This window comes from Rana temporaria, chromosome 10 (assembly GCF_905171775.1).
Source record: "Rana temporaria chromosome 10, aRanTem1.1, whole genome shotgun sequence".
NCBI classification, from domain to species: Eukaryota; Metazoa; Chordata; class Amphibia; order Anura; family Ranidae; genus Rana; species Rana temporaria.
In genome coordinates, this window is record NC_053498.1 from 132,969,364 (window position 1) to 132,994,639 (window position 25,276).

The 25,276-nt window shown below is 43.4% G+C and overlaps 1 protein-coding gene across 1 annotated transcript; it reads right to left on the reverse strand.

Moving 5' to 3' along the window:
- Window positions 1–3,427: 3,427 nt before the first annotated feature.
- On the reverse strand, window positions 3,428–25,188 carry LOC120915627 (indolethylamine N-methyltransferase-like). Its single transcript, XM_040326296.1, has 3 exons — window positions 24,981–25,188; window positions 14,094–14,301; window positions 3,428–4,016 (listed from the first exon to the last, which is right to left on the reverse strand). Exons 1-3 carry the CDS (start codon window positions 25,129–25,131, stop codon window positions 3,593–3,595), a joined length of 783 nt encoding a protein of 260 aa, XP_040182230.1. The 5' UTR covers window positions 25,132–25,188; the 3' UTR covers window positions 3,428–3,592.
- Between the last annotated feature and the right edge of the window lie 88 nt (window positions 25,189–25,276).

A 25,276-nucleotide genomic window follows, 5' to 3' on the forward strand; every position in this document is an offset into this window, starting at 1 on the left:
AATGTGTCACTCTCTGATTCTATAGTTTCCCTCATTCGGAAAAATTATGCTTTTTGCTGGAATACATCGTCCATTAAATATTTAGGTATTAATTTGACTTCGAAATTCGAAGATCTTTATCAGGCCAATTACCCTCCCATGTACAAAAAACTTGAAACTGATCTAGAAGAGTGGAATACACATAACATAGGTTGGATAGGACGGATAAGTTCCATTAAAATGACTCTCCTACCTAGGATCTTATACCTGTTCCGTTCACTCCCTATACCAATAAAGACAAACCATTTGAAAGCCTTCCAGAGCAAAATTACTAAATTTGTTTGGAAGAAGAAGAATCCGCGTGTTTCTTCGCGATCTCTTTTTAATCTGCCTGAACAGGGTGGTTTCGGCCTTCCAAATTTAATGTGGTATTACAAGGCCGCTAGATTGGCTCAACTTTCGGATGTATACGTCCGAGAGGATAGACCAGATTGGGTATGTTTGGAGGAACAGGCTACTCCCTCTTACACATTAGAAGATTTATTGTGGGTTACTCCCAAAAGTAGACCTCCTATTATGTCACCAGCTCTCTCTCAAGCCATGGTACTATGGGACTCCCTTAAAAAAGATCCTTCTTTGATTACCAAGGGTCATCCTTTAGCCAATTTATTTAGAGAACCTGACTTCATCTCTAAGTTAGAAGGGGAATCCTTCAAATGGTGGCTTGACAAGGGGGTGTACCGCATTGGACGTTTCTTTTCTCATTCAGGTCCCCATACCGAACAATATTTTGTGAAAAACCTAGGTCTTCCTCACTCTGAAACAACGGGATTTTCTCATATTTATAAGTATGCTACAAAGCTTTGGTTGGATGAAGCCGTTTCGGGCTCTATGACAGCTTATGAAATTAGATGTGACCAAGCCATAGGAAGAAGAGGGGGGATTTCTCTTATTTATAGATCACTAGCTGATAATAGTCAAAAATTACCACATATGATAGCCTGGGAGAGGGATCTTCAGATTGATTGGGATATAAAGGACTGGTATTCTAATGTTGAAAGATCTATAAAAGGGATTACTAATGTGTCACTTATAGAAGCAAATTTAAAGATTTTCACTAGATGGTACTTAGTGCCCTTGAGATTAGCAAATATTTATCCTTCTCAATCTCCTCTATGTTTTAGAGGATGTGGTGGGGTTGGTTCTATGATTCATATATGGTGGGAGTGCCCGAAAATACGTAAATTCTGGAATATGGTCTTTCACATTATTAGAAGGATAACTGGTTGTAATATTCATCAATCTCCATCGATTGCTTTGTTAAATGGACTTATACCGCAAGCTCACAAGTCTACCAGGAAATTGATATTGTTTATACTTGTAGGAGCTCGAATTTCTATAGCTGCTGCCTGGAAAAGGACGTCTGTTTCGATATTGTATATGAAGAGAAAGGTGACTTGGATAATGGAGCAAGAGAAGAGGATAGGCTTGATGTTAGATTCTGAAGACCAGTTCAATGAAATTTGGGGACCATGGTTACAATACATGGGTATCATAAACAACTTATAGTTTCATAAGACGATTTACTGCTTTTTGTGATGTGGAATTGGCAGGTAGGCTCCCTTTTCTTATCTCTCTCTTTTCTAAATTTCCATTCTATTTTTCCTTTTTTGGTTTTCTATATCTTTTTCTTATGATTGGAGTTCTTTACTCTATTTTTTATTTTATTTGCTATCGTAAAGTACATTCATTACATAATAGTGTTGTTTGAGGATTTAATCCTCTATATTCCTATATTTTTTACTTAGTCCATTCTGATTGAACCTTTTGTCGCCATGAGTATTTTGAGATTTCCGGACTTGCCATATTTTTTTTTGAGTTATCGGGATCCATAGACTTAATCTTAAAAATGGTGTCAATTCCTCAAACATTTTGTTACTTTAAATGTTTAGTGATGCTTTAAGGTATCGTAAGGTTATTACACTGATCCGGAATTAACGAGTTGTCGGTCATAATATTAATCTTCTCAATTTAAAAATGTTTTCATTGATCTACTTCTAATTCACAAAGTGAATTTGCTCTACAATAAGTAAGTAGGGGGAAAAAGAGAGAAGACGGTGGGAGTATTAGGACAGAAGGTGGGGTCCTACTCTTAGTGAAATGATTGGATTCTTACTAAGGTAAGGGGGTTATATGAGGGTCATTTAAGAATGAACTCTATTTTATTGACTAATATCACATGTGTTATGGTATCACAAGTATCAACTTTTACGTTGCACTTGAATATCTCTCAGGGGAACCTTATATAGGAAAATTTAGGGTAAATACTATATTTCCGTTATAACGGTTTGTGGACACATGATCTTTTTATTTCTTCCAAATCTGTTTATTTTTGAATAAAGATCGTTTATTCGATTGTGACCTAAGTATAGTTAGGAATATGTGATGTCGAAATGTATCTTCCTGTAATGCATTGTGATGTTATCCTTGATGTATGAACTCGATTGTACTGTTTATATTTTCAAAATAAACTTAAACTTGATTGAAAAAAAAAAAAAAAAAAACATATCATACTTACCACCACTCTTGCCTAGGCTCCTCCCCAGCAAGAGCTAACCCCCTCTGGGAAGCTCTCTCCCAAGGGAGTTACCTTGCGGGTGCGCTCCTGTGTTATACAGTCAGTGTGCATAGCCGCCAATTGTATGACTGGGCCCCGCCCCCCGGCGGCCGTGTCATTGGATTTGATTGACAGCAGCGGGAGCCAATGGCTGTGCTGCTATCAATCAATCCAATGTGGAGCTGATCAGCCATGGAGAGAACGACGCGGGATCACGCCTTCGGAAATTCTGGCCTCAGGTAAGTAGCCAGGCCTTAGAATTAAATCGCCACCAGTTGCCCCACCCATCCCCTACCATGCCCCTGAAGTGTGGGCAGACACATAGGGGTGGGAGGGGATAGGGGTGGGAGGAAGGGGAGCAGATCAAGCCCTCTCTCCTCTCCCATCTGTATATGTTTGTGGGGAGGGGGTTTTATTAGTGCTTGCTTTGGGCAATGTGAAGGAGAGTGTAACAGACACTCTCGGCTTAGACAACTGCAGCCAGCAATCATGCTGGGAAGCCATGGTCCAGGCTGAATAATGTGTCCGGATTTCAGGTGGTCTGAAACCCGGACTCATAATTCAAAATCCAAACTGTCTGGGTGAATCCTAGACAGGTGGCAACCCTAAGTATAGTTCTTTACTCACATTGCTCCATTTACGTGGCCTCAAAAATCCTGTTCAGCACATCTTGTAATTGGCTACCATGCAGCTTCTGCCTGAAGACCTGCAGATGCCCTTTTGCAGGTACTTTGCATAAGTCATTTATGTTAGTACGGTCCCTGGTGCTGTTAAAAAAAAAAGTTATTACTACGTATATGAACACAGTGTTCCAAGACAAGTCAACACACATTTATATTCTGAACGATCTTTATTAAGATAGCGATATTTGATAACACAATTTCACACAGATTATTGCAAAATAACATTACTGACTTTAGCACAATTGCTGTGATTTCTGGCTGCCATTAGTAGATCATTACATAATTCTATTTGGCTCTATTTGGCTCCAATCATCTACTCCCCTTTGCGTCCTGCAATTACTATAACAGCTTTATAATCAATGATATCGCTGACATTGCGTCTCCTCTGCACTGCACAATAATCAATGGCTAAACCCACCTTACCAAAGGCGTTTTTCACAAACTCCTCATTACAATTAAAACAATGGAACCGTTCTGTTCCAGCAGTAAAGTAAGTTGCATCTAATAACCCAATAAGTAACAGTTGGCCTCCGGGTTTTAGCAGCTTTATTATCTTCTCCAGATTCTTCATGTATTCATCTTCATTTTTACTGATAACTTCCAGTATCACCCAACTGATAATACAATCAGCAAGTGGTAGTAGCACCGGGGAAGTTATGTTTTCCTCTTCAAAATCACATTTCAAAATCTGCTTGATGGATGACCTTAGGCGCATTTCTTTCTCCTGAAGTTGATCTCTGAAAGAAAAAAAAATACATAATATGGACATTACAGGAAAGATTTCAATATACAGTCATGTGGTGTGATGAGCAACTCTGCCAACATTCAGTTAGACTGTAATTTGGCAAGTTAAAATAAAATTGTCATACTAGTGTAGCACTACCCCTGTAGGAGTTGCTGATGTCAGGGTGCCCCACTACTGCACAGCCAGTCACACAGCATTTCCTTGTATTCAGACACAGTGATCAGACCTTTGGCTTGTTTTCTGTTATTTTATTAGGGGGTGATAACTTGGATGGTGTAAGGTAAGGGATTATGTGATACCCAACTTGAAAATGTCCAACAATTAAAACAAGGGACAACTTCCTCCCTATTTACAGATTTCTCTTCTTCCTTCCACCTGCACAAACTTGGTTCCCTTGTACAGCTCCTGCTGGTTCACTCCTGGGGGAACTTACAGGGCCAGATTCACAGAAGAGATACGACGGTGTATCTCCTGATACACCGTCGTATCTCTGAGAGTATCTATGTGGCTGATTCATAGAATCAGTTACACATAGATAGCCCTAAGATCCGACAAGTGTAATTGACTTACACCGTCGGATCTTAGGCTGCAATACTTCGGCCGCCGCTGGGTGGATTTCGCGTCGTTTTCCAGCGTCGGGTATGCAAATTAGCTTTTACGGCGATCCACGAAGGTTTTCGCGTTCGTTACGTCGTCGCTAGTAATTTTTTCCCGTCGCAAAGTTAAGCATGCTTTTACATGGCTTAACTTTAGACGAGCCATGTTAAAGTATGGCCGTCGTTCCCACGTCTAATTTCTAATTATTATTTTTTGCGTCCGGGAATACGAAAGTACGTTACGCACGTCACCGTTCAAAAAAATGACGTCACTTCGCGCAAAGCACAGCGGGAATTTCAAAACGGAGCATGCGCAGTACACCCGGCGCGGGAGCGAGCCTGATTTAAATGGTACACGCCCCATTTAAATTAGGCGGGCTTGCGCCGGACGCCTTTACGTTACACCGCCGTAAGTTTACACGCAAGTGCTTGGTGAATCAGGCACTTCCGCTGAAAACTTGCGGCGGTGTAACGTATAGACGATACATTACGCCGCCGCAGTTATATGTGAATCTGGCCCACAGTCTCTAGTTAGTTCAGCAACAGCCCATTACAGGCTAGGAACAGTCCCTTGGTAAAGTTGCAATGTGGAGTAAACGAAACGCGGCGGATCCACATAGATGCATGATGTCCATACAGATGATTTTATATGTCTTTTACATTGTTCCCCTCAAGACTTTTAAATACCATCCAGCCCTTCCAGTGGCCTATGTTGTGTAGGACTTGTCTTCATCCCATGGTATGGCAAAGTACCACGGCGTCAATATGTATATGTGGTTTTTAGCATGCCTTGGGTATATGCAATTTTGTGTATACATTTTTTGTCATTGAATATGTTGTATAAGATCTCACAAGTTACAGTAATATGTTCTTTGCAATGACTGCTTTTTGGTTTACATCTCTCATTCAGTCGCCCAAAAAAAATAACTTTTGTTGGATATTATGTAAAAAACTATATACAACATACAAGCAATACTGTGCTTTATATCCTATGTGCTTACTCTATATAGTTATTGGCCTCATTCAAAGTCCCCCTGACCAAAATGTTCTTTCTTTCTGTCCAAGTTTGGGATGGAGGCCATTTACTGATGGTGCCACAGACCACATAATTTGTCCCTCTCAATGTGGAGTGAACAGCATCTCACACAACCTTCTGTCTCTTCTTAGAGGCTCGTCCCAGTTCACTTGGCTGCTTTCTCTTACCAGTCCTCCCAACTGACACACACATGGAGACTCCCCAGAGCAAGGTTGGATGAAGACTTGGCACACTACTGTCTTTAGGAGCACTGCTACAGCTGGCAGTCTCTCCCCTTGTCTGTCCATGCACTGTGTTGATCTACTCACTGTCTCTCCTTGCTCTCACTATCTCTCTGGATAGGGTGCCTCCAACTGCCTCCTGTGGTGGAATCCTTCCAGGTCAGCGTCCTGAACTCTAGCCCCAGGTAAATCCCCTCCTGGCAGGGGTCCCTCAAGGTCCCCTGCAGGGTGTTCGCTGGGTGTTCACCCCAACAATCACCCTTCGATGCACTGTGCTCTGCACAGTGCATTCTGCTCCCTGATTGGGCAAAACTTTGCCCAGTCATGGCACAGTGTAAGCTGGTTGTTAAGAAGTGGGGCCAGGAAGCCGGCCGCAGCGTCCGTAACAACCGTTGAGTCATCAGCTATCAATGGGTTTCCCCGCTGACAGCTGAATAATAAAAAAAGTGCTGGTAAACAAAACAAAGAAAAAATTGGCTTGGAGTCCCCCCCTGTCCATACCAGGCCCTTTATGTCTGGTATGGATTTTAAGGGGAACCCAATGATAACATTTTAAAAACAAACGGCATAGGGTCCCCCCAAAATCCATACCGGACCCTTATTTAAGCATGCAGCCAGCAGGTCAAAAAAGGGGAGGGAATGAGTGAGCGCCCCCCTCCTGAACCATACCAGGCCACATGACCTCAAAATGGAGCGGTGGGTGCTTTGGGGTGGCAGGGGCTCGTCCCCCACCCTATATGAATGGGTATTGGGTACATTGTACCCCTACCCATTCACCAAAAAGTGTCAAAAAGTAAAGACCACAAGAAACAGTTTTTGACAAATCCTTTATTAGAAATAAATAATAAAAAATAGTGGTGTCCCTTGATGTAAATCCATTGTCAATCATGACGTCCGCCAGACCCAAACATTTTTAAAAATAAAAAAAGTTCTCGCCTACTGTGAGGCCTCCCACCGATTGCCCACTCTGCACTTTGGCAGTTCTTATATAAGCAAGGGGCGGGGCCACCCAGATACATCACCGGGTGGCACTGCCCCTTCTGATGTCACGCCCCTTGCCTATATAAGAACTGTTAAAGCAAAGACCGGGGGGGGGGGGGCTCCCAGGAGGCAAGAGCTTTTTGACATTTTTCTATTTTTCGGGTCGGGTGTCGTAAATGATGATGAATTTACATCGAGGGACAATATTTTTTAATAAAGGACTTGTCAAAAACTGTTTCTTTTAGGTTATTACTTTATTATGCTTTTTTGGCGAATGGGTAGGGAGTAAGCCCCACTGCCTGCATAGCATACCCTGACAACCACAGCACAGGGTTGTTGGGAAGAGGCCCTTGTCCCCATCAACAATAGGGACAAGGTGCTTTGGGGGAGGCAGAGCCATGAGGGCATGTGGCCTGGTATGGTTCAGGAGGGGGGGCTCGCTTGTCCCCTTCCCTTTCCTGACCTGCCAGGCTGCATGCTCGGATAAGGGTCTGGTATGGATTTTGGGGGGCCCTACGTCGTTTAATTATGGTGTGGTATGGGCCTGGTTTGGACTGAGGGGACTTCATGCCAATATTTTTCTTTATTTTTTCAATAGCTGGTTGTCGGCAATTGTAAACGCGAGTCATTTTCATTTTTTTCTTTAGAAATCACATTTTTGCTGTAACATGTTTTATGCATGCTAAAGATGTACCACTTTAGAGGCACATTAAGGGGACCCCCCAGGCACGATATGTAAAGGAATTTTTCATTTTTATTGTTGCACTTTAAGCATAATTTAAAAATCACTGCTCCTAAAAAACAATAGTTTTTAAAAATAAAATTTGTATTGATTAATGTCCCCCAGGGCAGTACCCAGACCCCATACCCCTTTTATGGCCAATTACTTGCATATAAGCCTTCAAAATGGGCACTTTTGATTTTTCCTGTTCGGCTCTCATAGACTTCAATGGGGTTCATCGTTGGGTTAAAATATTTCCTGTTCGGGAGTTTTGGTGCGAACCGAACAGGGGGGTTTTGGGCCCATCCCTATCCTTTTGTAATGGTACAGTAGGTTAGTGCGATCATGTGATATTGGGGAACTGGGTGACATCTGCATCTGAGTGGGGCAGAGGAGGGTATGAAATCTAAGATTATACGATTTGTCAATATAATTGAAATAGAACTGGGGCAGCAGAGTATTATGCCGCGTACACACGATCGGTTAAACCGATGAGAATGGTCTGATGGACCGTTTTCATCGGTCAAAACCGATCGTGTGTGGGCGCCATCGGTTAGTTAACCATCGGTTAAAAAAAAGACAACTTGTTTTACGGTTAAAAATCCACGAATGCTCAGAATTAAGTTGACGCATGCTTGGAAGCATTGAACTTCGTTTTTTTCAGCGCGTTGTTGTGTTTTATGTCACAGCGTTCTGACACGATCGTTTTTTTAACCGATGGTGTGTAGGCGCGACGGACCATCAGTCAGCTTCATCGGTTAACCAATGAAAACGGTCCATCGGTTCGTTCTCATCGGATGGACTGATCGTGTGTACGCGGCATTAGAGACTAAAGTCTGGCAAGGCAACCCCATCCAAACCTGTAGGATTTTTTAAAGTGCGCCAGGACAAATAAAGTCTATTGGAGTCCCAGACAAAGGACCTAAGTATAGCCTCAAGATGTTTTAGAGGTACAGTAGATAGACAGGGGAGTGCCATAAAAGGCACAGTATCTTAGGTAGCAGGATCATTTTGACCAGATGTATCCTTCCCATGACCCCTAGTGAAAGTCTGAATCTTAGCTTTAGCCATATTATAAAGGAGTTCAATATTGAGGGAGGTATAATTTGCAGGGGGCTTAGTAACTAGTACACCCAGATATTTTAGCTCACTAACCCTTGTCAGAGGTAGAGGATCTTGATCACTGCGTGGCAGGAAGCTGTCAAGAGGCAAGATCTAGGATTTGTCCCAATTCATTTTGAGACCAGAAAATTTCCCAAAGTGTTCAATGGTCTGCACAGTGGTTCGAAAAGGGGGGCCTAAGTCTGACATATAGAAGCTTGTCATCTGCATACATACAGTCTCAACTAAGGGGCCTATTCATAAATCATGTATAAAGGGGTTACATCACTAAGGGTTCTGCCACCAGAGCAAAAGGGGTAAGGAAAGTGGGCAGCCCTGTCCCCCTAGAGCAGTGGTTCTCAACCTGGGGGTCGGGACCCCCTTGGGGGTCGAATGACAATTTGCCAGGGGTCACCGAATCCTGGGCTGTTCCTGAATCCTGCACCGCTCTCCCAGCCTTTTCATGGCTACCCAGCAGGGCTGTCCCTGGAGCTTGCGGTGGCCCACTCAGCCTCTTTGCAGCCGCCCATTCAGTTCATGGCATGGCTGGGGGGCAGAGACTAGATGTCAGCTGGCTGGTGAGGAATGTGAAGTGGGAGGGGCTGGAGGAGACCCTATCTCCTGATTTTGGCATAGGTGTCACTGCTGCGGAGACACAGTGAGCACCATAAGGGGTTTTAATACTGTATGAGTGGAAGGGACTGAGGGAGCGCAAATTGGGTTAGGGGCGCAAATTACTTGTCTTGCCTTGGGTGCCGACAACCCACGCTACAAAAATAAATTTTACTGTTAGGGGTCCCCACAACTTGGAAAATTTTATCAAGGGGTCACGGCACAAGAGGGTTGAGAACCACTGCCCTAGAGAGAGGGAACGGAACACAGGTCCATTCATTAGCTAATAAATTCACAACAGAGACCTGTTGAAACCATAATATTGCATTCTTTGCCGAATCTAGCCCCACTCAACCAAATCAAAGGCCTTGTCTGCATCTAAAAGCAACTAGAACTCTTGTGCCAATGTCATCATGGGAGGCCTGTAGATTCATGAACAGACGTCTAAGATTAAAGTGATACTAAAGGTTGTTTTTTTTTTATAACAAACATGTCATACTTACCTCCACTGTGCAGTTTGTTTTGCACAGAGTGGCCCCGAATACCATTTTCTGGGGTCCCCCGGCGACTCTCGTGGTTCCTCCCCGCATTAGATAACCCCCTAGGCGGGCGCGCTCCCAAAGTCCAGCATTTGACGTCCATAGCTAACAAATGCAGGACTCGGCCCCGCCCCCGGCACTCGCATCATTGGATTTGATTGACAGCAGTGGGAGCCAATGGCTGCGCTGCTATCAATCTATCCAATCAAGAGCCGAGAACCCCAGGCATAGAGACAGCATGTCCTCCGCGTGGGACATTCCAGGGCTCAGGTGAGTAAAACGGGGGGCTGGGGGGCCGGTGACTGACAGAAGTTTTTTTTAACCTAAATGCATAGGAAGAATTACGGTGAAAAAACAAGAGGGTTTACAACCCCTTTAAGAGATCTCTAGGCATGAAGCCCAACTGATCTGAGTGGATCAAGGACAAAATAACTAATATCCAACCAAAAATTGAACTTTTCGGAACCCTCTCCCCCTTCGGTGACACATTTGGCACCTTTCAGGGGGAGAGGGGTGCAGATACCTGTCTAAGACAGGTATTTTGCACCCCCTTCCAGGCATAGACTACCGTGAGAGTCTACGCCACTTCCCGTCCCAAACCACCCCCCCCCCTGCTGTCTCCTGGAAAACACACTGGCCCAGATTCAAGTAGAATTGCGCGATATTTGCGGGGGAGCAGGGCAACGATTTTGCCCTGCGCCCCCGCAAATATTTTGCGCTGTCCTCGATTCACGGAGCAGTAGCTCCGTGAATTGCGAGGGTGCGCCGGCAAATTTGCCCGGCGTAAGCGCGCGCAAGTTAAATGATCCCGCGCCGAGCGTACAGCGCATGCTCCGTCGGGAAACTTTCCCGACGTGCATTGCGGCAAATGATGTCGCAAGGACGTCATTTGCTTCTAAGTGAACGTGAATGGCGTCCAGCGCCATTCATGTTTCACTTACGCAAACGCCGTGAAATTCAAATTTCACGGCGCGGGAAGGCCGGCTATACTTTAGCATTGGCTGCCCCTACTATTAGAAGGGGCAGCCTTGTGCTAAAAGTAGCCGTACGGAAACTCCGTACCTGGCTTGCGCGGGGCCCGCGCAAGCTTGTGAATCAGTGGTAGTATGCAATTTGCATACTACACGCTGATACACAATGGGAGCGCCCCCTAGCACCCCCCGCAAGAATGCAGCCTAAAATCTGCGAGGCATAAGAGCCTTATGCTGCGCAGATTTTAGCCTGCAGTCGGTGTAATGAGGTTCCTGAATCAGGAGCACTCGTTACACCGGAGCAAGTAAGCACTTGTGCTGCGTAACCTATGGTTGCGCGGGCGCAAGTGCTTCTTGAATCTGGGCCACTGTTCCCAGGAGAGAGCGGCTGCAGATTGAAAAGGAAAGGTATTTTTTTTATAACATTCAATTACAACATTCAATTACAATTGTGCACGTTATATTATTTTTTCATTTGCAATTTTTTTTTTCCCACACAAGTGGAGTTACCCTTAAAGGGGAGTTCCAGGCATTTTTCATGTTTATTAAAAATCAGCAGCTACAAAAAGTGTAGCTGCTGGCTTTTGATAAACATGCACTCACCTGCTCCACGTTCCAGCGACGCGCCAGCTGGAGCTCCGCTCCTCTCCCCCCTTCTCCGGCCAGCGTCCTCATGGCTTCTGTGGGCACCCGGCCGTGACAGCTTTCGGCTTCACAGCCGGGCACTCATTGCGCATGCGATCTGATTGGAAAGGTGATCGCCTGGGACCTGTCACCTGTCCCAGGCAATCGCCTACAGGGAGGGGCCGCCAAAAGGCGATATGACGTATCACCTTAGCGGCCCCTCGGCGAATGGAGGAAGTGGGACAGGATGTCCCACTCCTCCTGAAGCCCCCACTCCCCCCCCACTTTTGGGTGGAACTCCGCTTTAAGTGCTGAACTCAGAGGTAAATCTGTGTGGTTAAATATTACAAGACTGACGTAGCCCACAGAAAAAAGTAAACTTGAGGCAAGATTAAGGTTTGATTCACATCTATGCATGTTGCCTTTGAGCGTTTCTGCAGTGCTTTTTGTGGTGCTTGCAGCGTTTTTGGACACACGTCTTTACAGTGATTTGCTTCTTTTTTACACTGTATATAGCTGGTTGCTAAGGAGGGGGTCGGGAAACCGGGCACCGCGTCCCTAACAACCGATAAGTCATCAACTGTCAGCGGGCTTCTTTCCCGCTTCTTTCTCTAGTCTTCCTCCATCTTATCCCGCATATTCCTCCTCCGGGCTTCTCCTTCTCTCGCTGCTCTTCTCTCGCTGCTTCTTCTTCCGCTCTTCTTCTTTCTTCTGTCTTCTTTGTCCGGTATTCTTCTTCCTCTACCTCCACCGACCCATTATCTAAGACTTGCTTGACATCGGTACAGACATATCAGCGGGACGCAGCATCGGAGGAGGGTTGTCGGCGGGAGCGGGACGCAGCATTGGAGGAGGGTCGGCGGGAAGGATACATTCATCCACCTTGAATGTGTGTATAGGGGCATCTGATCAATATGGGCAGCCTAATACACCACTCTAATAAACACCAGCTACTCCAACATATCTGGAAAGCACATCCACTAATTTCTGATCAAATACAAATAAACAGGATTTTAGTTCATATCTACTCTATACTATATCTATCAATTTTAGGAGCCAGGATCATTAAACCCACTTTCTCTGAGCCCAGGTTGTGCTGGACCCTCCCCACTCTGTGACTGGACAGTGAAATGAGAAGCAGCACAAAGATGGTCTTGTCTCTCTGTCACTCTGCTCCTTCCTTCTATCACCACATGAACATGTGCTCTTCATAGTAGAGGAAAATGGTCTGGTTGGTCACATGATCGGCTCCCAGAGACTTTAGAGTATTGGAGGGACAACTGACTAAGGCTGCCCCATAGTAAGCCTATAGATTACGAGTAATCATTGCTCAAGGTTGGTCTCCACCTGTACCACCTCCAGTGCATAATACCAGGGGCTGGCCCTGTTCATTATGTGCTTCACAGTAGAGGAAAAGGGTCTGGTCGGCCACACATCCGATAATATTACCTTAATTTAGACATATTCTAAAATAGACACTCCACAATGTACAGGCTGTGAAGCCTGTAATGAACAGGGCCAGCACCTTGTAGTGGAGGTGGTACAGGTGGAGACCGACCTTGAGCAGTGATTCAGTAGTAGCAGTAGTCGGTCTGGAAGGGAGAGCCCTCAGAATAGGTAAGCATAGGCATCATTCCTTTACAGCAGGGGTGTCCAACCAGTGGCCCGGGGGCCACATGTGGCCCGTGGAGCCCTCTGATGTGGCCCGCGACCTCATGCTCTGGGATGGAATAAAACAGAAGACTGTTATTAAACGTCAGTTTATTACTAAATTCACAATGTATATATGGGCATATCTGTTCTGCAGTGGTTACTGGGGTGCTTTCAAACTGATCCGCAGATGCAAAACAGCGCACCTGCGGGGCACCTGCACTGAGCCATAGACTTCTGTTATTACCTGCGAGTTTGGTGAGCATTCTGAAAGTGCACCAAACTTGCAGAATATAATAGAAGTCTATTGCAAAGTGCAGGAAAGCCAAAAGGTACATTGCATTGCACCCGCGGTGCGGGTAAACCGCAGTGTATCAGAGTGAAAGCAGCCAAGGGCCCCTTTTCACATGGTCAGTCCGGCAGTCCAACCAATTGGACCCTCCATTTACCTCTAAGTAGTGGCAGACATAAACCTACTTGTGTCCTACCTCCAATCCGATCCAAAAAAAAAAAAAAAGGTATAGTGGGCTGTGTCCATGACCGTGTCTGCTGTGCATATGCACAGCAGACACGGACATGCCATCTACCCTCTCTGTTCATTGTGGCCGGCGACGAGTTACCAAGTCGCTTAAGTGGCCCTCGCACTTCAAAAGGTTGGGCACCCTTGCTTTACAGGATATTTAGTATAGGGCTTAGAATGGGGGTGAGAGCAAGGTTAAGTTTAAATGTGACTGGACTTCTACTCCACACAATGTGAATAGGCTTTTTCAGCACAGTAGATAAGGAGAGCCTAAATAAAATCATTATAAAGAGCTGAGAGCTCCATCTGCTGGATAAAAACATAGATTTCAACTTTCAAATACAATATTTCAAAGTTACCTGACTAAAAACATGAAAAAAAAGGTTATATTTTAAGAAAACGTAATAAATTAAATATGCTCAAAAATAATAGACGTTGCCGTTAAAGAAACCTGAAAGGAAAGTCAGAAAGTGAGGAATCATTAGGGGACAAGTCACCTCGTTCCTTCTAACTCAGCTGCGGCTGATGATGTATGTGACCAATCGTATGCTCCGGTACGGTCATGTAGCCATCTGTTCAGTTCCATGATACATCTCTCTTGGAATTTTAATAGGATAATTTTTTTGAAGAAATTGGAGGCAGAATAAAGATGGTGAATGATGGAACCAAGGCTGATATCAATCAAAAACGTACCCTTAACTCGACCTGGAGGAATATTAGAGATTCAGATGTTATCTTAGCCGAAACTAATTTCACTGCCAAAAAAGAGATTTCACCTTTTCATAACATTTGGCATTTAATGACACTGCTAGGTGAAAATAGCTTTAAAAAATCGTTCCCAACCAATATATAATATGGCTCTCGGATTTCCTGCTAGGCCAGCCACCATTATATGTCACATTATCCTCCATATATGAAAGCACCAGATGAGCAATGAGCTGAGAGAGAGAGATAGAGATAGAGAGAGAGAGAGAGAGAGAGAGAGAGAGAGAGAGAGAGAGAAAGAGAGAGAGAGAGAGAGAGAGAGAGAGAGAATGGAGAGTGTAAGGAGATGCCACTTTGGAGGAGTGTGACTTTTTTGCGTCTTTGGCTTCAACCATGTGACTGCGTGTGCTCTACAAAGTTGCACACACATGTATATGATTCAGGTGTGACTTTCATGTGACTTTTGAGGGTTTGCATTGAAGTCTATGGCCCTCATGTTGCATGAAAGTCAGACCAAAGTAGTACTGGAACTACTTCAAAGTCGCTGTGACTTTAAGGCCTCGTGCACACAGTGCGTTAAAAAAAATCATTGCTGTTAATGCACATTTAGCTGTGTTTAGCTGTGTTAGCATTTAGCAGTGTTTCTCTTCCCTCTTCTATCTCTCACTCCTAAATCCAATTATTACAGCATTAATATGCATTTAGCCACCTCAGGCATTTTTACAGCTGTAACGCTGCTGCTCAAGAACACGCTTGCAGCTTGAAAACGCCTATGCCACTAAAACCTCCTAAAAGACTTTGTGGACACATAGACTAACATGGAGAGATGTTTTTATGTTGGGAGGGAGGGGCCTGATGGGAGAGCAGAGAAGGAGACGGAGCTGCTGCAGCAGCTGCTGCTGAGCGTGCTCTAACCACTCTAACCACCCGGCAGCATGGAGATCTAGAGCCGCCATTTAGCCCAGCCGCCATCCAGTCCATGCGTCTTCGCATCGCCTCGCATCGCCTCCTCTCATTGCCTCGCAGCATTTGGGCTGATGAGAAGCCGACTTGAAGCCGCCATGCCGCTCATCATGCAGCTTGTACAGTAAGACCGCCATACGCCACGCCATACGCTACATGCCGCTCAACAAGTCAGGTACTCTGTATCTCCTGTGCATTGTTATCTGCTACCCCGCACTGCACTGCCGCACTGCTGCCCATAAACCCCATAAACGAGCTACAGTCGCAGACTGCTATATACCCGCCATAGACCATAGACCGGTACACAGACCGATACAGACTTCCGTGTTCTCCCATGTCCTTACCGTGCTGTAAACCGTAGTGGGTCTTAGCCTGCTCCGGATCAGGGGGGGTCACAGCGGGTACCGCATGTAGACGCTGTAGATGTGGAGGGGGAGTGACCAGGAGTGACCGGGTCGGGCTGGGTACTGTTGGGCGCAGGTGTCTGGATCTCTCTGGATCTCTCACTATTGACTGCTTGTCCTGTTGCACTGCGGCTGCTTTACCCTGCTTCACCTGCTTCACCCACAGAGATCCTTTTTCACCATAAGAGCATTACAGTGCAGTGTATTGCACAAGATCAAGGAATGATTGATAGCATAATGAGTGAATGAGCGGGTACTGAGCGGTTTTTGGCTATTGGTAATATCTTAGTTCTGTGATAACTATATTAACCCTGCCATTACTGTGCGTTCTAACTAACATTTAACTGTACTGACCCGTGCTGCTGTTGCTACTAGCGCCCGGGTGATTAGGGTGGCGGTGAGCAGGGGGGGGGGGGGGTCAGTTGGTTGCTCGGTATAACATATATGTTATAGCAATGATATTATGAGTAAATGATCTAATTGATCTAACAGCTAAAACAGCCAAGGGGGAGGGAGATGGCCTGGCTGTGTAGAGACATCCAAAAATGAAAACCCCTTTAAAAATTCTTTCTTTCTTTGGATATTACTGAATATTTTGGAAATTAATGTTACTATCTCTGTTTTTGTCACCATATCTGCTAATTAACAGTGCTAACAGTGGTTTGCGGATGGAATAACTATGTGAGGTCGCCCGTCCTGTGCATACCCAATATTATCTTGCGATATCATCGCGATATCATTACTGACAATATCATTGTTCATGGTCTCACTTACACTGTTATACTGTTATATAGCCATACGGCTCTTTGAGGCGTTTTTTTTTTACTTTTTCCACTGCTCTCCATGCATTTCTCTCTAAATGTTTTAATTTAGCAACATCTGATGGGCAGGGAGAGCATAAAGAGTTCATATTAGACTGACTTAAGTTAGGTCTAATATTGCCCATGAGGCAAGCATACCCTTTGTTGCCCCTCGCTTTCCCCTCTGAAGGGGCACATACCGGGTTTTATTTTGCATGAGTTTAAAGATGAAGGGGAGATCGGGGAGAGGAGCGGTGGCAAACATACCTAGAGTAAGTGCAAGCCCCGGATCTATAAAAAAATATATAATACAGGAAGGGGGAAAAGCCAGCCCTAGTAATAAGGCAGGTGCTAAAACAAATTCTGCCAGTTTGTTGAGAGAAGAACTAGAGGACGACGGGGAAATGGAAACAAGACAAAAAAAGCAACAAATAACGAAAGGGGATATGGCAGAAATGCTAGCAAGCATGGAATTAAGACTAGAGTCCTCTATAAAAGGAGAAATAAACAGCCTAAGGGAGGACATGAAACATATGCTGAAAAGAGTGGAGTAAGTAGAAGAAAGAATGGACTGCCATAGCTTAGAAATAAAAGGTTTAAAGAAACAAGTGGAGGATTTATGTAAAGAACAGAGATACATGAGGTATAAGATCGAGGACCAGGAAAATAGGAACAGAAGAAAGAATATAAGGATTAGAGGCCTACCGGAACAACAAGGGGAAGATAATTTACAAGAACAATTGGACGAGATATTTGGTCATATGTTGGGTACAAAAGAAGCTCCAAGTAAAATTAAGTTCGAAAGGATACACCGGATCAGAAAACCACCATAAGTAAGGGCAGAGGTTCCAAGAGATGTGATAGCTCGATTTCATAACTATCAAGACAAGGAGTTAATAAATAGTTATATGAAAGCTAACCAACCGGCTAAATATCGAGAGACTAGTTTACAGGTTTTTCCAGATTTATCAGGTGAAACGTTATCTCGGAGAAGAATACTGAAGCCATTACTGGACCTACTTAAATCACAAAATATCCAGTATACTTGGGGTTTTCCTGCTTGTTTGACAGGCCGTAAGGAGGGCCGTTCAGCAACATTAAGATTCCCAGAGGAGACCCCAAATTTCTGTAGGAGATTGAACATAGACCTAATTGAGATTCCAGGATGGTGGGAGAAACTAGAGCAAATAGATAGCCCAGAAGAAGTTCAGGCATGGCAACCGGTTTGGAAGAGACCACCGGGTAGAAAGAAAATGTAGGGAGGGATTGAAAGGGGGTGAGGTATATAAGAGAAGGTGTTTTGTCAAAAAAAAAAAAAAACGAGAGAAAAATGTCATCATGTTGTGACACATAGGTAGAGGGATGTATATGCAGGGATATTCAACCTCGAGGAGGAGGAGGAGCCGGGGGGTGGGAAAAGGAAGGAGGGCCACGACCAGGGGCCTCAGAGAGGCCAGTATTTCCTCCAAGGGACAGGTGGGCGGGGAGGGAGGGGGGGTGGGGGGCTGGGAAGGAGGTGGAAGGGGACAGGGAAGATGGGGAGGGGGAGGGACTCGTAGAAGGGGGGACTCCAGTACGCCGTAAAGTATCTAGAAGAATATTCCCAAAAAAATGTCGGAGATAAACATAATATCTTATAATGTTAGGGGCCTAAATGCACCCATTAAGCGCGCAAATATAATGAAGGAGCTTAGCTTATTGAAGGGGGATGTGATCATGTTACAGGAGACTCATCTCACCTTAGAGGCAAATCGCAAAAATATAATTTCACCCGGTATGGTATTTTGGAGATTCTACAATTAGCCGAGCGAAAGGGGTCGCTATAGGTTTTGCCAAAGAGATCAGGTTTATAGTAGATGAGAGAAAGGCAGATCCAGAGGGCAGATACTTGTTCCTGAGAGGAAAACTGAATGGAGCAGAAATCTCATTGGCAAATATATACTGCCCAAACAAAAATCCTATCTGCTATGTAATGAAAACGATAACTGAGTTCATGGAGTTTAAACGGGGAATAGCTATAATAGCAGGGGATTTTAATTTTCATATGGATCCAGATTTAGATAGTACGTCTCGTGCACAGGGGACTGGAATGGCATGGAGAAACAAATTGAAAAAAAAACTCCATCAGTCTCAATTAGTAGATGTATGGAGGATACAACATAATAAACAGCAGGATTATACATTCCGATCCCCTGTTCACGAGACCTACTCGAGGATTGATTTTTTTTTTGGTGGAGCATAGGTTCTTAGAAAATATAAGTAATTCTAGCATAGGAATAGCAACCTTCTCTGACCACGCGCCAGTATCATTACGACTAAAAATAGGGGAGAGACGGGAAAATAATTTGAAGTGGAGGCTTAATGAAGAACTCCTACAGGATAAAGATATAGGGCCAGATCCACAAAAGGGATACGCAGGCGTATCTACTGATACGCCGTCGTATCCCTGTTTCTATCTATGCGGCTGATTCATAGAATCAGTTACGCATAGATATTCCTAAGATCCGGCAGGTGTAATAGTTTTACACTGTCGGATCTTAGGATGCAGTACCGCGGCCGCCGCTGGGGGCATTTCTCGTCGAAATTCCGCGTCGGGTATGCAAATTAGCACTTACGGAGATCCACGAAGCTTTTTCCCTTCGTTTTTTTTCCGTAAGTGTTAGTTTGCCGTCGTAAAATTAGGGCTGCTTTTACAAAGTGTAAACTTAGTACACCATGTAAAAGTATACCCTTCTATCCCGCGTCGCTGTCATTTTTTTTTTTTTTCCCGCCGCAACTCTTATTTTTTTCTTTTACACCCGTCGCGATTCTCAAAACTCGGCGCAACGTAAATCCGCGCAAAGCACGACGGGAAAAATTAGATTGGGCACGCCTTGTGCCAGGCAGATTTAAGTTACACCGCTGCAAATTTCTAGGTAAGTGCTTTGTGGATCGGGCACTTAGGTAGAAATTTTGCGGCGGTGTAACTTAAATAGGAACATTTAAGTTAAGCCCGCTGGCTGTGGATCTGGCCCATAGAAACCAGAATAAAAATAGAACTGGAGGAGTTTTTTTAAATAAATTTAACAGAGGATGTCTCGGAGGCCATAGTCTGGGAGACTCATAAGGCGTTCGTGCGCGGTGTACTAATTAAGAGTGGGGCGGAAAAAAAAAAAATAAGGAGATTAGAACAACACTCATAAAATAAATTTATAAGTTAGAACAACAACATAAACAAGAAATAAAGAAACTTTATTAAACTTAAATATCAAGAGAGAGGAGCTAAGAGAGCAAATAGAACAAGAAACTTTACTCAATCAAGAAACAGGAGACTAAGGAAGAACTAAGATTAAAGGAAAAAAAAATATATGAATTTCTAAAGGAAATAGAGTGGGAGGTAATATCTGAGGATAATCTCAATAAGCTTGTTAGGGCTTGTTAGGGCTGCTTTTACAAGGCCTAAACTGTTTAGGCCTTGTAAAAGTAGACCCTTCTATCCCGCGTCGCCGTCTTTTTTTTTTCAAATTTTTTTTTTTCCCGCCGCAACTCGTATTTTTTTTTACGCCCGTCGCGATTCTCAAAACCGGGCGCAACGTAAAACCGCGCAAAGCACGTCGGGAAAATGACATCGTGAGCATGCGCAGTACGTCCGCCCCATTTGAATAGGAACGCCTTGCGCCGGCCGGATTTAAGTTACACAGCCGAAAATTTCTAGGTAAGTGCTTTGTGGATCGGGCACTTAGGTAGAAATTTGGCGGCGGTGTAACTTAAATGGGAATATTTTAGTTACGGCGGCTGGCTGTGGATCTGGCCCTTAATTACCGAAATAACGAACACAGAGATTCCAGATGATCCCTGGGGATGCTTGCATCAGAGGATTAGATTACCTATGATACAATATCAGAAAAGTCTATTACCCCCATCTGCTAACTGCTGCTAAAAGCCTGATAGCCAGTCACTGGCAAGATAGGAAAAGCCCCTCCATTAAAGAATGGTGCAATAAAATGAATTCTATCCAACATTTTGAATTCCTAAGGTTAAGTGATATAGACCAGTGGTCATCAACCCTGTCCTGCAGGGCCCACTAACAGGCCAGGTTTGCAAGATAACTGAAATACATCACAGATGATATAATTTGCTCCTCAGTGATTGCAGTATTCTAGACTGCATCTCCCCATGGTAATACATAAAACCTGGCCTGTTAGTGGGCCCTGCAGGACAGGGTTGATGACCACTGATATAGACGGTTTAGAGGAATATGAAAAGACCTGGTCTACGTGGACAGAGTTTAAACATTCCATGACATTTGCGGAGCTAATGGGTGCATAGAGCATAGTACCTGGTAAGAATTTTTCAGACTTTTAAGGTTGGTCCCAACATAAGAAAGTATTAAGATAGAAAATAAGAATGTTCAGAAGATACAGAAAGGCAACTGGAAGTCCAGGGGGAGGGGCGGGGGGGGGGAGTGATGGGGTAGAAGGGTTATAAGAATTAAGGTAGAAATGTTAAAAAATTTGTAAAAGTAAATAAAATATATACTTGCTCTTTTTGTATATGAGGGGGGGGGGGGGAAACCCACATATAAAAACTTCCACATATGATGCGAAACCAGGAAGGAGATATGGCGGGCAAATGAATGGCGGGCAAGCCTCGCGACCTTCTCTTTTTAAATGGTTAAGTCTGAGGTGGAAAAAAAAAACATGGAGAGATGTTTTTACTCTGAAAAAAAAAAAATGCATGATGCTCCTAAAAGCGGAAGGAAAAGAATCCTGTGTGCATGAGTCTTAAGTTGCACAAATAAGAACGGCACTCATTGGAAAATATGGGGTGCAGCTTGTCATATGACTTTGGGGTCCAAAGTTGCATGCCAAGCGCTACAAGTGTAAACTGGGCCTTAAAGATAGGAAACAAGTAAGATAATGGGGGTTATTTACAAAAGGCAAATCCACTTTGCACTACAAATGCAAACTGAAAGTGCAAAGTGCACTTGAAATTGCACTAAAAGGGGAACTTGGAAGTGCAGTCGCTGTAGATCAGAGGGGGACATGCAAGGAAAATAAAAAACAGCATTTTAGCTTGCACATGATTGGATAATAAAATCAGCAGAGCTTCCCCTCATTTCAGATCTACCCTTCAGATTTACAGCGATTGCACTTCCAAGTACACTTTCAGTGCAATTTCAAGTGCACTTTGCACTTGTAGTTTGCACTTGTAGTGCAAAGTGGATTTGCCTTTCGTAAATAACCCCCTCCGTTTGTGAATTGACCTTTTGCAAGCAAAAACATAAAAAGTGATAATATAATGACTTATGCCTTGTACACACGATCGGAATTTCCAATGAAAAAAGTCAGACGGAATTTTTTCATCGGGTATTCCGTCCGGGTGTGGGTCCCATCTGACTTTTTTCCGTCTGAGTTTAGAAATAGAACATGTTTTATTTTTTTCTGATGGAAAAAAATCCTGTCGCAAATTCCGATCGTCTGTGTGGAACTCCAAAGGAGAAAAAAACTTGCATGCTCAGAATCAAGTCGACGCATGCTCGGAAGCATTGAACTTCATTTTTTTCGGCTCTTCGTAGTGTTTTACGTCACCGCGTTTTGGACAGTCGGAATTTGGTCTGACAGTGTGTATGCAAGACAGCTTGAACGGAATTCCGACGGAAAATTCCATCGGATTTTATCCCATCTGAAATTTCGATTGTGTGTACAAGGCATAAGAGTGACATATTCACCAAATAAAACAGCCAAAAGAAATAAATGATAATTTCTTATTGTCTCATCATAATGTGGTACCAGTTTATGATTCTGTTTTACAATAATCTTCTTTGGATCAGGCAGCCGTTGTTGACCTCTCCACCTCAAGTTGTAGTTTTCCATCCCTTCATTGTGCCATTGGATGGAGTAAATGGACAGAGGCTTAAGGCCCATACACACGATCTGACTTTTTGCCAACAAACTTCAAAAAAGTTTTCAAAAAAATCCGACCGTGTGTACGCACCATCGGACAAACTTTTTCGGTTTTCATCGGACAAGAGTTCGCTCTGCAAACGGACAAACTTTTCGGCAACAAAAGTCCTAGGGTGCAAAGTCCTATCATGTGTACAGAAATCCAAAGGACTTTTGTCCGAAGTACAAACACACATGCTCAGAACCAATGTTAAAATCAACCAACAATAGCAGAAGTTAACCAAAGGGTGGCGGAAAAGAGCAGAAAAACCACGTGATGTTGGGAAAGTTTGCTGAAAAAGTCCTGCCGTGTGTATGCTTTGGGTGTGCCTGGCCAACTCCCTTCGGACAAAAATCCACAGAAAAGTTTGTTTGAAGTCTGTCCGTGTGTACGAGGCTTAAATCTTGAAGTTGTTGTTTGCCTCCCATGGAAGTGGCACCCAAGACAGCTTTTTACAATAAAATGTTTTTTTAAACCCACTGGAGAAGTTTCTAAAAATTCTTTCTGGAACACAACCTTTATTGGTACAGCAAAACCTTGGTTTGAGAGTAACTTGGTTTGAGAGCGATTTGCAAGACAAGCAAAATATTTTAATACATTTTTACTTGATTTACAAGCGATGTCTTGATATAAGAGCAGCGTCATGTTACAACTGAGTATAAAAGAGAAGAGAGGCGCCTCTAAGTGTAGCAAAATGGTTACATTTAATGAAGGTACAACATTTAGCAACATATTGCTACACATAGAGGCTCCTCTCTTCTCTTCGATACTCTGTAGCTCCTGATGGATTTTGCTTCTAATCCCCTTGTGGAGGCTTCCATTTGTGGATGGACATTTTATGGTTACACAACTTATCACATTGCTATAATCTTTTTATATAAACGGAAGGAGTTATGAATAAATGGTTGTGGAAAGAATCATTTGAGTTTCCATTATTTCTTATGGGAAAATTTGCTTTGATATAAGAGTGCTTTGAATTACAAGCATGCTTCTGGAACGAATTATGCTCGCAATCCAAGGTTTTACTGTACTTGTCTAAACCCTTATCCTGGACTTGCTTACTCCAGGGACATTAAAGGGGTTGTAAAGGTTTGTTTTTTAATTTCTAAAAAGGTTCCTTTAACCTCCCTGGCGGTATGATTCTTTCAGAAAAAAGGTGCTGAAAGCGGTACCATTATTTGCAAGGAAATTTGGCGTTTTATACTGTAGGCCTGTAATTCTTAGGAATAACTCACTTAAATCTGACCAAACAAGAGTATTGTAGGGATCCCGGGTATGATTTTTTAAAAAAAACAAAATTATAAATTATAATATAATAAATAATTATAAATAATTATAACAAATAATAATATAATTATGATAAAAATTATTCAATAATGTAATCAACTCAAAATCACTGAAATTTGCTCAGTTGCAGAATTGTCGCTGTCATTACTTTTATTTTTTTATGACGAATTTCCCCACAAATCGCTATCACTCAATTCTGCAAGTGATTATAATTGGACAATCTACAGTTTGCAGGGAGAAAGAACAGTTTTTATTATACAAAAGTGCATGTAGGACACTGGGCAGACCACTAGGGACAAGGGGGGGTGTGTATTTTTTACATACAGTACTGTAATCTATAAGATTACAGTATACTGTATGTAATGTGTTTGTTTACGTTTTTGAATTTGGCGCCGTTCTCCGCTCCCGTGCGTCGTAACGTCGCAGGGAATGGAGATCGGTGGCACAGGAGGACGCTGTGTGAATCGAGCGAGGTCCCGCTCGCTCACACAGCGCGGTGGCATCGCTGGATCCAGGGACAAGGTAAGAAAACACCTGTGGATCCAGCGAGGCGAGCCAGAGTCTGACACGGGGTTACCGATCCTAGCACAAAAATCTAACCCCGAGTCAGACTCGGGAATACCGCCAGGGGGGTTAAGCTAGTGCATTGTTGGTTCACTTACCTTTTCCTTCCATTTCCCTTCTAAATGTTTTTTTTCCTTGTGTGAATTTCTCACTTCCTGTTCCTCCTCAGTAAGCTATTCTGGCTGACTAACCTCCACGGATGATGGGGGCAAGCTTACAGAGGAGCAACAGGAAGTGAGAAATTCAGACAAAGAAAAAAAAAACATTTAGAAGGGAAATTGAAGGAAAAAGTAAGTGAACTAACAATGCACTAGCTTAAAGGAACCTATTTAGAAAATAAAAAACAAACCTTTACAACCCCTTTAATTACCCAAAGGTAGGCTTCATTCAACCAATTATACTAAATCAGAAGGGCGATTGGTCGCTCCAGAGGAAACCCAACTTTTTTGTGTTGATCTTTGTTATTTATTTACAAATTCAATTTAATTTCATGTACCTCAGGTTGTAACACAACAAAATGTGGAAGAGCCCATAGTGAGGGGAATAACTTTTTCTATAGAAACAGCTTGATTTTTGAGCAAGAGAAAAAGCATTCCCCCTCTACCAGCAATAGGAAGCTGTGAGGACAGAGCTATGGGGACTCCACTCATGTGAGTGATACTCTTAGATTTATTAACAAAATTATAATGTACATTAGTCTTTTTTGGTTGAAAATATCAATATATGCTGTACATACCGGTGCTGAGCAGATAGTGAAGACACGCCATTGGAAATGTTATAGAATCCTCTGCAAAGACCATCTCCTCCTTATTAGAGAAATATAAATCCAGATAACTTCTGGAATCCATTCCATGTTGATGATAGAGTTTAGGTGTTGTGGAATCCATCGTCCTGCAATGCTGAACTTCACCTCTTTGATTTCTGAATTCAACTAAGCTTCAATGTTTGAGTTCTATTTATATTCTTTTGAAATAAGGTGGTTACATTTCATTGTAATATAATCATAAAATATATTTATAAAGCAGTCATGAG